At 43.7% G+C, this 17,858-nt stretch overlaps 1 protein-coding gene across 2 annotated transcripts in view; it reads left to right on the top strand.

The window, feature by feature from the left end:
• Positions 1–17,858, top strand: part of LOC124037720 (DNA-binding protein RFX2-like) — a 66,370-nt gene that overhangs the window by 44,132 nt on the left and 4,380 nt on the right. The window contains exons 5-15 of one of the 2 annotated variants that reach the window (XM_046352710.1): positions 2,622–2,889; positions 5,775–5,849; positions 7,188–7,369; positions 7,537–7,656; positions 9,019–9,140; positions 9,429–9,547; positions 12,457–12,569; positions 12,845–12,996; positions 13,102–13,199; positions 13,316–13,465; positions 13,625–13,833. In XM_046352710.1, coding sequence (XP_046208666.1) covers positions 2,622–2,889; positions 5,775–5,849; positions 7,188–7,369; positions 7,537–7,656; positions 9,019–9,140; positions 9,429–9,547; positions 12,457–12,569; positions 12,845–12,996; positions 13,102–13,199; positions 13,316–13,465; positions 13,625–13,833 — 1,608 coding nt within the window. The remainder of the gene's footprint in view (positions 1–2,621; positions 2,890–5,774; positions 5,850–7,187; positions 7,370–7,536; positions 7,657–9,018; positions 9,141–9,428; positions 9,548–12,456; positions 12,570–12,844; positions 12,997–13,101; positions 13,200–13,315; positions 13,466–13,624; positions 13,834–17,858) is intronic. The other variant, XM_046352711.1, reaches the window with a different exon arrangement.

The raw sequence follows: 17,858 nt of genomic DNA, 5'->3' as shown, positions 1-17,858 counted from the left end.
GTGGGTTTTTGTTTGTCCACCCGCCTCTTGAGGAATGACCACAAATTCTCAATGGGATTAAGGTCTGAGGAGTGTCCTGGCAATGGACCCAAAATATTGATGTTTTGTTCCCCGAGCCACTTAGTTATCACTCATGCTGGAAAAGGCATTGTTCGTCACAACTGTTCCTGGATGGTTGGGAGAAGTTGCTCTCTGAGGATGTGTTGGTACCATTCTTTATTCATGGCTGTGTTCTTAGGCAAAATTGTGAGTGAGCCCACTCCCTTGGCTGAGAAGCAACCCCACACATGAATGGTTTCAGGAGGCTTTACTGTTGGCATGACACAGGACTGATGGTAGCGCTCACCTTGTCTTCTCCGGACAAGCTTTTTTGCGGATGCCCTAATCAATCGGAAAGGGGATTCATCAGAGAAAATTACTTTACCCCAATCCTCAGCAGTCCAATTCATGTACCTTTTGCAGAATATCAGTCTGTCCCTGATGTTTTTCCTGGAGAGAAGTGGCTTCTTTGCTACCCTTCTTTGACACCAGGCCATCCTCCAAAAGTCTTCGCTTCACTGTGCTTGAAGATGCACTCACACCTGCCTGCTGCCATTCCTGAGCAAGCTCTGTACTGGTGGTGCCCCGATCCCGCAGCTGAATCAACTTTAGGAGACGGTCCTGGCGCTTGCTGGACTTTCTTGGGCTCCCTGAAGCCTTCTTCACAACAATTATACTGTTCTCCTTGAAGTTCTTGATCCGATAAATGGTTGATTTAGGTGCAATCTTACTGGCAGCAATATTCTTGCCTGTGAAGCCCTTTTTGTGCAAAGCAATGATGACTGCACGTGTTTCCTTGCAGGTAACCATGGTTGACAGAGGAAGAACAATGATTCCAAGCACCACCCTCCTTTTGAAGCTTCCAGTCTGTTATTCGAACTCAATCAGCATGACCGAGTGATCTCCAGCCTTGTCCTCGTCAACACTCACACCTGTGTTAACGAGAGAATCACTGACATGATGTCAGCTGGTCCTTTTGTGGCAGGGCTGAAATGCAGTGGAAATGTTTTTGGGGGATTCAGTTCATTTGCATGGCAAAGAGGGACTTTGCAATTAATTGCAATTTATCTGATCACTCTTCATAACATTCTGGAGCATATGCAACTTGCCATCATACAAACATACTTTGTGAAAATTAATATTTGTGTCATTCTCAAAACTTTTGGCCACGACTGTATAAGGTCCCACAGTAGACAGTGCGTGAGGTAGAATAATATATGAAGCCATGAGGTCGGAGGAATTGTCCGTAGACCTCCAAGATACGACTCTGCCGAGGCACAGATCTGAGGAAGAGTACCAACAAAAAACATATCTTAAATGGAAGATGTTTGGAACCACCAAGACTCTTCCTAGAGCTGGCCGCCTGGCCAAACTGAGCAATCGGGGGAGTAGGGCCTTGGTCATTGAGGTGAATGCCAAACGTCACGTCTGGAGGAAACCTTGCACCATCCCTACGGTGAAGCATGGTGGTTGCAGCATCATGCTGTGGGGATGTTTTCCAGTGGCAGGGACTGGGAGACTAGTCAGGATCGAAGAAAAGATGAACGGAGCAAGTACAGAGAGACCCCTGCTCAGAACCTCAGACTGGGGCGAACTTACACCTTCCAACAGGACAACGACCCTAAGCACACAGCCAAGACAACAATATCTTGCAGTATTACTTTAGTGCCTTGTTTGAAAATAGGATGCATGTTTTTAAATATTTTTTATTCTGTACAGGCTTCCTTCTTTTCACCCTGTCAGATAAGTTAGTATTGTGGAGTAACTACAATGTTGTTGATCCAGCCTCACTTTTCTCCTATCCCAACCATTAAACACTGTACCTGTTTTAACGTCACCATTGTTTTCATGTTGAAATCCCTGAGTGGTTACCTTCCTCTCTGGCAACTGAGTTAGTAAGGACGCCTGTATCTTTGTAGTGACTGGGTGTATTGATACACAATCCCAAAGTGTAATTAATAACTTCACCATGCTTAAGGAGATATTCAATGTCTGCTTTTTTTATACCCATCTACCAATAGGTGCCCTTCTTTGTGAGGCATTGGAAAACCTCCCTGGTCTTTGATGAATCTGTGTTTTGAAATTCCCCACTTGACTGAGTTACCTTACAGATAATTGTATGTGTGGGGTACAGAGATGAGGTAGTCATTCTAAAATCATGTTCAACACTTTGATTGCAACTTATGTCTCATGTTAAGCACATTTTTACTTCTTTAGGCTTGCCATAGCAAAGGGCTTGAGTACTTATTGACTCAAGACATTTCAAATTTTCATTTTGAATTCATTTGTATAAAAAAATGGGAATTAAAAAAATAAAATAAAAACATCATTCCACTTTGATATTATAGGGTATTGTATGTAGACCAGTGACTCCAAAAATCTCAATTTAAGCCATTTAATTTTCTGTCTAACACAATAAAATGTGGAAAAAGTCAAAGCACTGTACCCTCTCTTTGCAACCCAATGGGTAATACTATAATAGGAACAGAAGCTAAGTGATGCAATGTTACAGTATGTGATTCATATTTCACTCTGTATAGATCTGAGGTCATATCTTTACCTTATAGCACCTCTTTCCCCAGCCGGACAGCCTACTCCTATAACCCTGAGGCCCAGCTGTATGGGCAAGGTAGTGGAGGATCCTACTTTGACTCTCAGGGTGGGGGTGCCCAGGTCACCACGGTGGTCTCCTCGGCCGGCGGCGGGCCACCCCACGGTATGGTGGGCATCGCCATGGATGTGGGCGGTAGTCAGGTCATCTCTGGTGGCGGCACCTACCTGATCCACGGCGGGGGCATGGATGGGGGTCGCCACCACGCCTCACACTCTTCCCGCTCCTCCTCTGCTATGGTGAGCACCTTGGATGGGTTACATATACTCTGTCCTTGTTTGCTGTTTGTTAGGATTTAGGAACTTAGTAGGGAGAATAATGTTTCCAGTCCAGTAGGTTTGTCAGTGAAATGATTGTGATATGACTACGTAAGTCCATCAAACATTATGGTATACAGTTGAAGTTGGAAGTTTACATACACCTTAGCCAAATACATTTACACTCATGTTTTCACAATTCCTGACATTTAATCCCAGTAAAAAATTCCCTGTCTTAGGTCAGTTAGGGTCACCACTTTATTTTAAGAATGTGAAATGTCAGAATAATAGCAGAGAGAATGATTTATTTCAGCTTTGATTTCTTTAATCGCATTTCCAGTGGGTCAGAAGTTTACATACACTCAATTAGTATTTGGTAGCATTGACTTTAAATTGTTTAACTTGGGTCAAATGTTTCGGATAGCTCTTCACAAGCTTCCCACAATGATTTGGGTGAATTTTGGCCCATTCTTCCTGACAGAGCTGGTGTAACTGAGTCAGGTTTGTAGGCCTCCTTGCTCACGCACGCTTTTTCAGTTCTGCCCACAAATTTTCTATGGGATTGTGGTCAGGACTTTGTGATGGCCACTCCATTACCTTGACTTTGTTGTCCTTTTTCAGCTAATTTCATTTGACCCCACAAATTTTCTGACTGATGTCTTGAGATGTTGCCTCAATATATCCACATTATTTCCATCCTCATGATACCATCTATTCTGTGAAGTGCTCCAGTCCCTCCTGTAGCAAAGAACCCCCACAACATGACGCTGCCACCCCCGTGCTTCACGGTTGGGATGGTGTTCTTCGGCTTGCAAGCTCCCCCCCTTTTTCCTCCAAACATAACGATGGTCATTATGGCCAAACAGTTCTATTTTTGTTTCATCAGACCAGAGGACATTTCTCCAAAAAGTACGATCTTTGTCCCCGTGTGCAGCTGCAAACCGTAGTCTGGCTTTTTATGGCGGTTTTGGAGCAGTGGCTTCTTCCTTGTTGAGCGGCCTTTCAGGTTGTCGATATAGGACTCTTTTTTTTACTGTGGATATAGATACTTTTGTACCTGCTTCCTCCAGCATCTTCACAGGGTCCTTTGCTGTACTAGGTCCTTTGCTGTACTTGCTTACTATTGTTTGTACAGATGAACATGGTACCTTCAGGCATTTGGAAATTGCTCCGAAGGATGAACCAGACTTGTGGAGGTCTACAAAAAAATTTCCTGAGGTCTTGGCTGATTTATTTTATTTTCCCATTATGTCAAGCAAAGAGGCACTGAGTTTGAAGGTAGGCCTTGAAATACATCCACAGGTACACCGCCAATTGACTCAAATGATGTCTATTAGCCTATCAGAAGCTTCTAAAGCCATGACATCATTTTCTGGAATTTTCCAAGCTGTTTAAAGGCACAATCAACTTAGTGTATGCAAACTTCTGACCCACTGGAATTGTGATACAGTGAATTAGAAGTGAAATAATCTGTCTGTAAACAATTGTTGGAAATGTCCTAACCGACTTACCAAAACAATATTTTTTTTAACAAGAAATGTGTGGAGTGGTTGAAAAACAAGTTTTAATGACTCCAACCAAAGTGTATGTATACTTCCGACTTCAACTGTAGTAGATGCACCAACAATTGAGAAATGAATACCCATGTCTGAGAGTCAGTAATTCCATATCATTACATACACGAGGGATGGTTTATGGTTGCCTTTACTAAACAGCTTTTTAAGCCGTGTACGGATTAAAGTATCCTACAGTATATGAAGCGTGTCTAAATGATTAGTTACACCAACAAACAAATTGCTCTGCCGTAAAGGACAAATTGCCCTGCCTTACGCTGCCGTGGCTGTGACGCACGCAGCCGTGGCTGTCATCACACCTGCTTGCCTGGCCTATCTGCTGAGCCTCAGGGAAACCTGAGTATGGGGTGGGCCTCAACCTCCCCAGTGCCCCATGGCATTACGGGAAGAGCAGGACAGGGGAAGCAGGACACAGGCTGGCTTAAATAATTCAGTGCTGCCTTGTTTTAGAGTTTTTCACAGGCACTTGAGCGCCCTGTGAAACAAAGCAACCCCTCGGCCTCGTTACCATTTGGCCAACAGCCCTTGGGAGACTTTTTAAGGCCTTGGAACGATGCCTGCTCTTTTTCTTCTCAAGTTTGGCCACTGTACCATTCATCTTTCTGTGGGTGTCTTTTCTCCCCCCCTCTTTAAAGCAAGCCCAGTCCCAGGTTTTATCATTCGCTATGCCCGCTAGTTTAACTTCTATTTTCTCTAGTCCATACCGCAGAAAAATATCTAAATCATCTGGTAAATTCATTAATTCATTGAACTGGTTCCTTTGGGATAACAAATGGAAAGAAAAGAGGGGGATGATATGGAAATCTATATCTCCTGTAAGATGTGTTTTGTATTAGGCCAGTCAGTCCTTGTCTTGAATCGGTTGCAACAGTGACTGACCATTCCATATAATTGGTCATGTTTTGCATTGTGTGATGATTATTTTTGGGGAAAGGTGGAATTTGTCGACTCATTGTCACTGTGCATGGTGTGACGTGGCCCTGTTTGCAGAATACATTTGCATAGTGTCAAACCAGGAAGGCCTTCAGTCAGCAGCTTAACCCCTTGAGTCCCCCTCATTTGCATGCTTTTGTCAGCCAATAATGAATTTGGTCGCAAGACTGACTGAGTGTAATAGAAATGCAGAGATCTGGCTGCAGCTAACCGTCTTATTTCCTTTCTGTTTTGTGATTTTGTTTTCCCTGTCTACCCCCCTTCACCTCAATTCCTCTCTCCCTCTCTTTTTCGTTCCCCTCCTTTTTTGCTTCCTCCCGTTTTTAATTATTTTTTTTGCATGCTCCTTTTTTTCTTTAGCTTGAAATGGCGATTGAAAACCTCCAAAAGTCTGAAGGGATTGCAACTCACAAAAGCAGCCTGCTCAACAGCCATGTAAGTCAAACAGGAACTTTCTTTGAAAAGGACTAGAAAGGCCCACCTTTGTCTCCCTGGCTGTGGGCTACACTACCACTTGTCACTGAGATCTCTTCTCTTACTGCTGAAGGGAACTTACTGACAGACTTCTGCTAATGCAAGCCTCACGGTGCTGTGGCATAAAACACTACATTGTCGTCTGACCATAGACTTTCCTTGCATCTGCTGCCGCTTATTGCTCAACCACAACTTGTTGATTGTGGGACTTGCTGGTGGCTGGGCTTGCCTTGGCCATGTCTTGACAAAAGCTATGCATATTTCACCTCTTGCGTTTTCAGATTCCCCATCCTCCACATCATGACTGCTATGTGATTGTTATAGCAACACAACTCCCTCCCTCCTTTTCAACGACTACTTTACCAGAGCTGCCATTCAAATCAGCTATTTCATTGGACGCTAGGGGGTTCTTCTCCATTCCCGCTCTTAACCCTTGGTCACCTATCTAGAATCTCTATATTATCAAGCAGCTCCTGACAGTCATATTATTGTCATCAAGTCTCTAGTCCACTTCATGCTGTGTCTACCACACTCAGTCTGGCCAACCTGTTAATGAAGAAAAATATCCATCCCCACAGCTTGTATTTATTTATATTCCAACTGGCGATCATCATCCCTTTACCTCTCCACCATTCACCATCCACACAGACAGGGAAGTCCTCTCTATTGGAGAATAGCGGTGAGCAGAGTTCTATATTGCTCTAGTGGACAGGTATAATATGTGGTCTTCTGATGAGGCAATGAATGAGCAATTATCACACAAATACACCCCCCGACAGTTTAAGCCAAAATCTAAATTCTCACCCTCATGTTTAAAATCACTTAAGTGTGTGTGTGTGTGTGTGTGTGTGTGTGTGTGTGTGTGTGTGTGTGTGTGTGTGTGTGTGTGTGTGTGTGTGTGTGTGTGTGTGTGTGTGTGTGTGTGTGTGTGTGTGTGTGTGTGTGTGTGTGTGTGTGTGTTTCTGCTGTCCTTTGATACTAGAAGGCAGTGCTCTCCCTCTCCTTGGGCAGACAGCTGCAGGATGGAGGTACTGCAGAGGAGGCTCGTGGGAGGAGCTATAGGAGGACGGTCTCATTGTAATAGCTGGAATGGAATTAATGGAACGGAGGCAAACGAGTGGTTTCAATATTTTTGATGTTTGATACCGTTACATTTATTCCATTCCAGCTATTACAATGAGCCCGTCCTCCTATAGCTCCTACCACCAGCCTCCTCTGAGGTACTGTGAGGATCAGAGTGCAGCAGTAGGTGTCCAGTAGGTGACTGATGGTGTGTTTCTGTGCTGTGTGTGTGTGTAGCTGCAGTGGCTGCTGGATAACTATGAGACAGCGGAGGGGGTGAGCCTGCCCCGGAGCTCCCTCTACAACCATTACCTGCGCCATTGTCAGGAGCAGAAACTGGACCCTGTCAACGCTGCCTCCTTTGGGAAACTCATCCGCTCCGTCTTCATGGGCCTCAGGACCCGCCGCCTCGGCACTAGGTATGACCTTGATGGTGATGAAGAGCAGGTGTAGGATAATGTTAATGATAGATTAGAAAGATTGATTGATGATACTGATAGTGAGGATTTATTCTGATGATGATAAAACAGATTACGAAGCTGATTACAATTTCCTTATTAACCCCCCATGTTCCTGTTTGTTCCAGGGGCAACTCCAAGTACCACTACTATGGCATCAGACTGAAGCCAGACTCACCACTCAACAGACTTCAAGAGGACTCTCAGTACATGGCCATGAGACAGCAACCCATGCACCAGAAACAGAGGTGAACCCTCCCGCTCACATCCTCCACCTCTTCTCTTTTTCTCTCTCATCTGTCCATTCTGTCTGCCAAAGCTTTAACTTCTTGACGCACCCATCCCTTTAGCAGGATCATTTTCATCAACACCCGCTGAATTGCAGCGCGCCAAATTCTAATTAAATTACTAAAAATATTTAATTTTCATGAAATCACAAGTGCAATATAGCAAAACACAGTTTAGCTTGTTGTTAATCCACCTGGCGTGTCAGATTTCAATACAGCTTTTCGGCAAAAGTATAACAAGATTTTATGTAAGAACATCTCTCTCAGTAGACAAAATATTACAAACACTAGCAGCCAAGTAGATTGGGCACGAAAGTCAGAAAAGCAATAGATTAAATTGCTTACTTTTGATGGTCTTCGGATGTTTGCACTCACGAGACTCCCAGTTACACAATAAATGTTCCTTTTGTTCCATAAAGATTATTTTTATATCCAAAATACCTCCATTTGTTTGACGCGTTATGTTCAGAAATCCACAGGCTCGAGCGGTCACAACATCGCAGACGAAAATTCCAAATTGTATCCGTAATGTCCACAGAAACATGTCAAACGTTTTTTATAATCAATCCTCAGGTTGTTTTTAAAATATATAATCGATAAATATCAACCGGGACTTTTTCAATAGGAGAGGGAGAGACAATGGCTGCCACACTCTGTTGCGCAAGCAAAACTCTGCCAACACCCAGCTATCCACTGACGCAATGTTATCTTTCTCGCTAATTTTTCAAAATAAAAGCCTGAAACTATGTCTAAAGACTGTTGACACCTTGAGGAAACCATAGGAAAAGGAATCTGGTTGATATCCCTTTAAATGGAGGCAAGGCATCCAATGGAACAGAGAGCTTTCAGGAAAAACAGCACTTCCTGGTTTGATTTTCCTCAGGTTTTCGCCTGCAATATCAGCTCTGTTATAATCACAGACAATATTTTGACAGTTTGGAAACTTTAGAGTGTTTTCTATCCTAATCTGACAATTATATGCATATTCTAGTTTCTGGGCCTGAGAAATAGGCAGTTTCAAATGGGTATGTTTTTTAGCCAAAAACTAAAATCCTGCCCCCTTTTGATATTCTTTGAACATTTGACTTGATGTCTCCTGCCTCTGCCCCAAATGACTTTTGTGGATTTTGAAATGCTTCTCTGCAATGGAGTGAAGTGGTGCACTCGTCCTCATTTCAGATACATGGTTTATTTAACCTCACACCTGCCTTTATTCTCCACTCTCTCCTCTCCTCGTTTGTGCTTCTTCTCCTCTCCCAGTCATCCTTTAGTTCTTCCCAGCCCCACCCAACATAGCTGTGCTGCCCTCTCCCCTTTCCGCAGGTTCAAGCCCCTCCAGAAGGTGGATGGCATGGGAGACAGCCTGTCAGGAGGCTCCCAGCACTCAGCCAGCACCCCAGAGCAGTCTGTGGCAGCCCAGAGCCAGCACCACCAGCAGTACATTGGTAAGGAGCTCCGCTGGCCACACTGTAACACTGAGAGACCATCAGGTCCCCTGTACCAAAACAGAGCTAGCATTAATTCCATAGTTTGTGAACACTGAGGATAAAACAGTAATGATAAAAAGCTTTTAGACTGCTTGCATGGTAGCCTAGGGTATGGCCAGCCCAGTTTAATCACTGGATGCAATATTTAATTATGTCGCTTCACATTATATTACATATTATTAAACACCTTATTAAACACCTCTTTGTTGTTGTTTGGGATTTGACCGTGTGTCATCGTGTCCGCAGATGTGTCACATGTCCTGCCCCCGTTCCCCACCCCTGACCTGGGCACCCAGCCCCTCCCTGAGCGTATCAACATGAATGATGTGAAGAAGCTGCAGAACCTGTACAGGGACCACTGTGAGGTATGTGGATACAGCGCCAACTAGCCGCAAACTCTGCACTGCTCTGCAGTGGTCTGATCTGGTGAAACAGGCGCTTCCAGCAAGAGCGATAGACTGCAGCCCTCAACAGGTATCCTGTCCTAGTCGACGGCACTGCAAATTTGATGAAATTATGTATGGGGGAAACAATATTTCAGAGCTGGTGCTAGAACACATCCTTAGTTACTGTTGAATGTGATCGAAGAGAATACCAACTCCCTGGATGGGATACAGTGATGAGGGAGGGGGTGGTGAAGTGTTTAATGTACATTTTTGGGGGACTTTCCAAGCTATAGAGAGAGAAGGAGAGACCGAAAGGGAGAGGTGCCCTGAAAAGCTTAATTAAAGCACTGAAGCCGTGGGTTTATCATATTATCCGTGGCCTCCCTCTGTCCAGCCACACCACGCTCCTTTTGTTCCAGCCTCCTTTCATCTCAGCTCAGCTTTCAAGACATGCCAATTAACCTTTCAGCGCGCTGGGTGGACATCTTGGTGTCTTTTTGTGCTCGCCTCCCCGTGGGCCTTTGTGTTGCCTTGTCATTGGACAGGCACATGGGCTCCTGCCTTTGTCTGGCCGGCGCATTTCTGTCACTCTCACAGCTCTCTGTGTGTTTCTGTGTGTTTAATGTTTATGCGCTTTTCTCTTTGTGAGCAAACAACCATCTGTTAACTTTATACTAGGAGGATTATTGATGGTAAAAGAAATGTACTATGTAAAATAAAGGTAACAAGCATACAAAGGACAAATCAAGGTGAAGGTCCAGGAAGAACTTATTCCTCACCCTGCTTTCAGTGGAAATACAGCTGTAGAGTTTCAAATGAAATCACATTTTATTTGTCACATGCGCCGATGTAGACAGGTGTAGAACTTACTGTGAAATGCTTACTTACAAGCCCTTAATCAACTATGCAGTTCAAGAAATATAGTTACTAAATAAACTAAATTTTAAAAGGATATATACATGGGGTACCGATACCAAGTCAATGTGTGGGGGGGGTACAGGTTAGTCGAGGTCATTTTTACATGTACAGTGCCTTCGGAAACATGTTAGAACCCAACATACAACAGACCCAACATATTCAGAACCCTGGACTTTTTCCAGATTTTGTTACGTTACAGCCTTATTCTAAAATGCATTAAATAAAACAAAATCATCAGAAATCCACACACACAATACCCCATAATGACAAAGTGAAAACAGGTTTTTATACATGTTTGCAAATGTATTACATTTTTTAAACAGAAACACCTTATTTACATAGGTATTCAGACCTTTTGCTATGAGACTTGAAATTGAGCTCCGGTGCATCCTGTTTCCATTGATCATCCTTGAGATGTTTCTACAACTTGATTGGAGTCCACCTGTGGTAAGTGTTCTAGCAAAGAGTCTGAATACTTATGTAAATAAGGTCTTTTTTAAATATATTTTTTAAAGAAATTCGCAAACATTTATAAACCTATTTTCGCTTTGTCATTATGGGGTATTGTGTGTAGATTGCTGAGGATATTTTTTTAATTTAAGGCTGTAACGTAACAAAATGTGGAAAAAGTCGGGGTCTGAATACTTTCTGAAGGCACTGTAGGTCCTGGATGGCAGGAAGCTTGGCCCCAGTGATCTACTGGGCTGTACTCACTACCCTCTGTAGTGCCTTATGGTCGGAACATTATGTTTCATACAAGCAAAGCATTAATTATCTCTATACACATTCATATTCATTCACTTTGGCGCCCATACATGCATTTATTATTATATGTCAAAGTTATTGATAAGAACCAAATATCCTGCTATCAGACACGCCAATTAAGCATGCTTTTGTTGAGTTGAATGATGAAATGAGCAATAAAAACTCCAGCGTGGAAGGAAACTAATAAATCAGGTAAAACCACATAAAGAAGTGTATGTATGTGGGGGCAGCGTTAAGGAACCTCAGTCCCAGCATGCTCCTCTCTGTCATTCTTTTCTCTCCCTCTCCCTTTTCTCTCGCTCTAGCCATAGTTTCTAAAGCATGCTGTTTTTCCTGTGTGTCGAAACTGGGGAGGCAAAACGCTTGTTTGTAGGGGCAGGGGAATTCTTCTTTTTGTTTTGGAGTTTAGTGTTTAAACTGTTGCCCAGAGCAACGGTAAACAAGGTTACCATAGTGATCCTTGGAGAGGAAGCAAAAACATATCATGTGATTGAAGGAAAGCCTATACTGTGCTGGGCTGTAACTGGAGACTGGGAGCATGTCCTGCCAAAGGAGAATCTCTGGGCATGGTGTGAAGAGTGAATAGAGACACTACCACTAATCACAGAGCACTGATAGACAGAACATACAGGAGGTTCACTGCTGCTCTGTTACTGAGGGTTGACTGTGGCTTCACTGTCTATATTATGTCATATTTAAACATACCTTAGGCTATATCTGTGGCCATTTCAATTATTTTTGACATTGTCAAAGTGAAGTTGTCTTCTTTTAGCCCATATTGTTACTGGAAAATTGTATAGTGAGTTGGTAAATCTTTAGTATAGTAAATCTGTCATGTGGAGATTTGATTGGCATGTTGATTATAGTATGTAGCACATGCTCAGAACTCGGTATGTGAGAGTTCAAACAGGAATGAGGAAGCTTTGTGGACTTGAGGCTGCCCAATATTACAGAGACACACTTACAGCACACACTATAGTCCCTGTTAAAGCCATGTTACAGTTGAATTCCTAGTAAATATCACTCAAATATTATCTGTTCTGATTTGGGATCAATGGGTTGGAAGGAAGGCAGCATTTAGCTTGGACTCAGCCTCTAACCAGTCAGGAGGCTGCTGCAGAGAAACTTTGTTGTGTGTCTGGTTGCCATGGCTCAGCTCTGTGTTTTGTCCTTCCCGTCTCCCCTCCTCCTCCTCTCCCCCGTAGGCTACTCTGGATGTGGTGATGAACCTCCAGTTCCACTACATTGAGAAGCTGTGGCAGACCTTCTGGTATTCAACAGCGCCATCTAGTGACGTAACCACCACCATCCCCAACAGGTCAGACAACAGAGGATTGAGAAAGTAATATTTGAATTAGGAAAAAATGTCATATTTGCTTTCAGGCTTTATATGCATGTATGTTTTCTGTGATTGAAAACTGTTCTTTTAGTGATTTTGTGTGTGTGTGTGTGTGTGTGTGTGTGTGTGTGTGTGTGTGTGTGTGTGTGTGTGTGTGTGTGTGTGTGTGTGTGTGTGTGTGTGTGTGTGTGTGTGTGTGTGTGTGTGTGTGTGTGTGTGTGTGTGTGTGTGTGTGTGTGTGTGTGTGTGTACAGTGATGAGGACATGGAGGGGGTGATCCCCAGGGAGAAGCTGATGGCTCTGTGCAAGTATGAGCCTGTCAAGCTGTGGATGAGGAGCTGTGACCATATCCTGTACCAGGCCCTGGTGGAAATCCTCATCCCTGACGTGCTACGCCCTGTCCCCAGTCAGTACACCTACCTAACTTCAGCATTACTACATTATAATAACATTATCATTATCGCACTCAATGTATTGTATTTATCCCAGCTGATTTTTTTATTTATTGCAGGTACTCTCACTCAGGCCATTCGCAACTTTGCCAAGAGTCTGGAGGGTTGGCTGACCACAGCCATGAGCGACTTTCCCAATGAGATTGTACGCACCAAGGTACAAAACACCTTCCAACACCCTCGTAGTCTTTCTGCAGACAGCTGAACTCGCAGATATACATTACACGCGATACATTCCCAGGTGAAGTTAACCATCTCTTGTATGTGCTGTAGGCAGCGGTGGTGAGTGCATTTGCTCAGACCTTGCGTCGGTACACCTCTCTGAACCACCTGGCCCAGGCGGCCCGCGCCGTGCTGCAGAACACCTCCCAGATCAATCAGATGCTCAGCGACCTCAACCGCGTCGACTTCGCCAACGTACAGGTAGGACCATGGAACTAATAATTCCTTGGGTACATCTTTGTTGCACAGTGGGAAGAAAACACCTCCGTGTGTGTGTCCATGTGTGTGCATGCATTTCTGTTTGTACCTGTACCTTGTAAATCCTCTCAGACTTGGGGTTTGTGTGTTGTTGGTCTACAGGAGCAGGCGTCGTGGGTATGCCAGTGTGACGAGACTGTGGTCCAGCGGCTGGAGCAGGACTTCAAGGTGACCTTACAGCAGCAGAGCTCTCTGGACCAGTGGGCCGCCTGGCTGGACAACGTGGTCAACCAGGTCCTCAAGCCCCACGAGGGCAGCACCAGCTTCCCCAGGGCTGCAAGACAGTTCCTGCTGAAGTGGTCCTTCTACAGGTATGGACCCTATCTAAACAGACAGACAGACCTCGATAGATAGATAATGTTGATAGATAGATAGATCTCTAAAGATAGATACACTACATGACCAAAGGTATGTGGACACCTGATCGTCGTACATCACATTCCAAAATCATGGGCATTAATATGGAGTTGGTCCTCCCTTTAGCTGCCTAAACAGCCTCCACTCTTCTGGGAAGGCTTTCCACTAGATGTTGGAACATTGCTGCGGGGACTTGCTTTTATTCAGCCACTAGAGCATTAATGAGGTCTGGCACTGATGTTGGGCGATGAGGCCTGGCTCGCAGTCGGCGTTCCAATTCATCCCAAAGGTGTTCATTGGGGTTTAGGTCAGGGCTCTGCAGACCAGTCAAGTTCTTCCACACCAATCTCAACTAACCATTTCTGTATAGACCTCGCTTTGTGCATGGGGGCATTGTCATGCTGAAACAGGAAAGAGCCTTCCCCAAACTGTTTCCACAAAATTGGAAGCACAGAATCATCTAGAATGTAATTGTATGCTGAGTTCTGTTCTGTGAGCTTGTGTGGCTTACCACTTCGCGGCTGAGCTGTTTCCACTTCACAATAACAGGACTTAGTTGACCGGGGCAGTTCTAGCAGGGCAGAAATTTGACAACCTAACTTTTTGGAAAGGTGGTATCCTATGACGGTGCCACGTTGAATGTCACTGAGCTCTTCAGTAAGGCCATTCTACTGCCAATGTTTGTCTTTGGAGATCGCATGGCTGTGTGCTCGATTTTATACACCTGTCTGCAACGGGTGTGGCTGAAATAGCTAAATTTTGTGTGTGTGTGTGTGTGTGTGTGTGTGTGTGTGTGTGTGTGTGTGTGTGTGTGTGTGTGTGTGTGTGTGTGTGTGTGTGTGTGTGTGTGTGTGTGTGTGTGTGTGTGTGTGTGTGTGTGTGTGTGTGTAAAAAGTTTGGACACACCTAGTCATTCAAGGGTTTTCCTTTATTTTTACTATTTTCTACATTATAGAATAATAATGAAGACATCAAAACTATGAAATAACACATGGAATCATGTGGTAACTAAAAAAGTGTTAAACAAATCAAAATATATTTTTGATTCTTCAAAGTAGCCACCCTTTGCCTTGATGACAGCTTTGCACACTTTTGGCATTCTCAACCAGCTTCACCTGAAATGCTTTTTCAACAGTCAACAGTCTTGAAGGAGTTCCCTCATATGCTGAGCACTTGGCTTCTTTTTCTTCACTCTGCAGTCCAACTCATCCCAAACCATCTCAATTGGGTTGAGGCCGGGTGATTGTGGAGGCCAGGTCATCTGATGCAGCACTCCATCACTCTTCTTCATGGTCAAATAGCCCTTACACAGCCTAGAGGTGTGTTTCGGGTGATTGTTCTGTTGAAAAACAAACCAGTCTGAGATGGTGTATTGCTGCAGATTTCTGTTAGCCATGCTGGTTAAGTGTGCCTTGAATTCTAAATAAATCACAGTGTCACCAGCAAAGCACCCCTACTCCACCACACCTTCTCCTACATGCTTCACGGTGGGAAATACACATGTGGAGATCATCCGTTCACCCATGCGTCTCACAAAGACAAGGCGGTTGGAACAAACAATCTCACATTTGGACTCATCAGACCAAAGGCCAGATTTATGTTGCTCATGTTTCTTGGACCAATCAAATCTCTTCTTCTTATTGGTGTCCTTTAGTAATGGTTTCTTTGCAGCAATTCAACCATGAAGGCCTGATTCACGCAGTCTCCTCTGAACAGTTGATGTTGAGATCTGTCTGTTACTTGAACTCTGAAGCATTTATTTGGGCTTCAATCTGAGGTGCAGTTAACTCTAATAAATGTGTCCTCTGCAGCAGAAGTTACTCTGGGTCTTCCTTTCCTGTGGTGGTCTTCATGAGAGCCAATTTCATCATAGTGGTTGATGGATTTTGCAACTGCACTGTAAGACAAGTCCTTGACATGTTCCTGATTGACTGAACTTCATGTCTTAAAGTAATAATGGACTGTCGTTTCTCTTTCCTTATTTGAACTGTTCTTGGTAATTTACCAAATAGGGCTATCTTCTGTATACCACCCCTACCTTGTCACAACACAACTGATTGCATTAAGGAAAGAAATGACACAAGTGAACGTTTATCTTCTTAGGGATCAAATTGATTTGACAACATCTGGTGAAATGGCAGAGCTATTATCTGAGGACAGCACCCCATCAAACAAACACAGACGAACATATTTCATCCCGCCATATATCCCATAAACATCACAAATTGTCCTTTTGTTCGATAAATTCTGTCGTTATATCTCCAAAATGTCAATTTATTTGGCAAGTTTGATCCAGAAAAACACCGGTTCCAACTCGCCCGACATGACTACAGATTATCTAATAACTTACCTGTAAATGACCTGTAATTTCAAACAACTTTCCTAATCCAACTTTAGGTATTTTTGAATGTAAATAATAGATACAAATTAAAGATGGGATAAACTGCGTTCAATAGCGGATAAAAACAAAGCGGAGCGAGCTTTCAGGTCGCGCGCCCCGACCACAACAGTACACTAGACACAACCCTCATTCTGAACAACCCTACTTCTTCATTACACAAAGGAAAAACATCAACCAATTTCTAAAGACTGTTGACATCCAGTGGAAGCGATAGGAACTGCAAGCAAGTGCCTTGTAAATCTAGATCCACGTAGAAAAACTATTGAAAACATTGTCACCTCAACAAAAAAATTCTGGATGGTTTGTCCTCGGGTTTCGCCTGCCAAATAAGTTCTGTTATACTCAGACATTATTCAAACTTCAGAGTGTTTTCTATCCAAATCTGGTAATAATATGCATATCCTAGCTTCTGGGCCTGAGTAGCAGGCAGTTTACTTTGGGCATGCTTTTCATCCGGACGTGAAAATACCGCCCCCTAGCTTAGAGAGGTTAACAAGGCACACCTGTTAATTGAAATGCATTCCAGGTGACTACCTCATAAAGCTGGTTGAGAGAATGTCAAGAGTGCGCAAAGCTGTCATCATGGCAAAAAGTTTTTTTGTTTGTTTAATACATGATTCCATATGTGTTATTTCATAGTTTTGATGTCTTCACTATTATTCTACAATGTAGAAAAACCCCTGAATGAGTAGGTGTCCAAACGTTTGGCTGGTACTGTATGTATGAGGCCACTGTGTTCCTTCGGAAAGTATTAAGACCCCTTGACTTTTTCCACATTTTGTTACGTTACAGCCTTATTCTAAAATGGATGAAATCGTTTTTTCCCCCTCAAGCTACACACCATACCCCATAATGACAAAGCAAAAACAGGTTTAGACATTTTTTGCTAATTTATAAAAAATAAAAACTGAAGTATTACATTTACATAAGTATTCAGAACCTTTACTCAGTACTTTGTTGAAGCACCTTTTGCAGCGATTACAGTGTTGAGTCTTTTCGCATCTTGGCACAACTGTATTTGGGGAGTTTCTCCCATTCTTCTCTGCAGATCCTCTCAAGCTCTGACAAATTGGATGGGGAGCGTCGCTGCACAACTATTTGCAGGTCTCTCAAGAGATGTTCGATCAAGTTCAAGTCCGGGCTCTGGCTGGGCTACTCAAGGACTTTTAGAGAATTGTCCCGAAGCCACTCCTGCGTTGTCTTGGCTGTGTGCTTAAGGTATTTGTCCTGTTGGAAGGTGAACCTTCACCCCAGTCTGAGGTCCTGAGCGCTCTGGAGCAGGTTTTCATCAAGAATCTCTCTGTACTTTGCTCTGTTCATCTTTCCCTCTATCCTGACTAGCCTCCCAGTCCCTGCCTCTGATAAACATCCTCACAGCATAATACTGCCACCACCATGCTTCACCGTAGGGATAGTGGCAGGTTTCCTCCAGATGTGACGCTTGGTATTCAGGCCAAGGAGTTCAATCTTGGTTTCATCAGACCAGTGAATATTGATTCTCATGGTTTGAGAGTCTTTCGGTGCCCTTTTGGCAAACTCCAAGCAGGCTGTCATGCGCCTTTTTACTGAGGAGTTGCT

Source organism: Oncorhynchus gorbuscha, linkage group LG06, assembly GCF_021184085.1.
Source record: "Oncorhynchus gorbuscha isolate QuinsamMale2020 ecotype Even-year linkage group LG06, OgorEven_v1.0, whole genome shotgun sequence".
Classification (NCBI taxonomy): Eukaryota; Metazoa; Chordata; class Actinopteri; order Salmoniformes; family Salmonidae; genus Oncorhynchus; species Oncorhynchus gorbuscha.
This window is presented reverse-complemented; position numbering and strand designations above follow the sequence as displayed.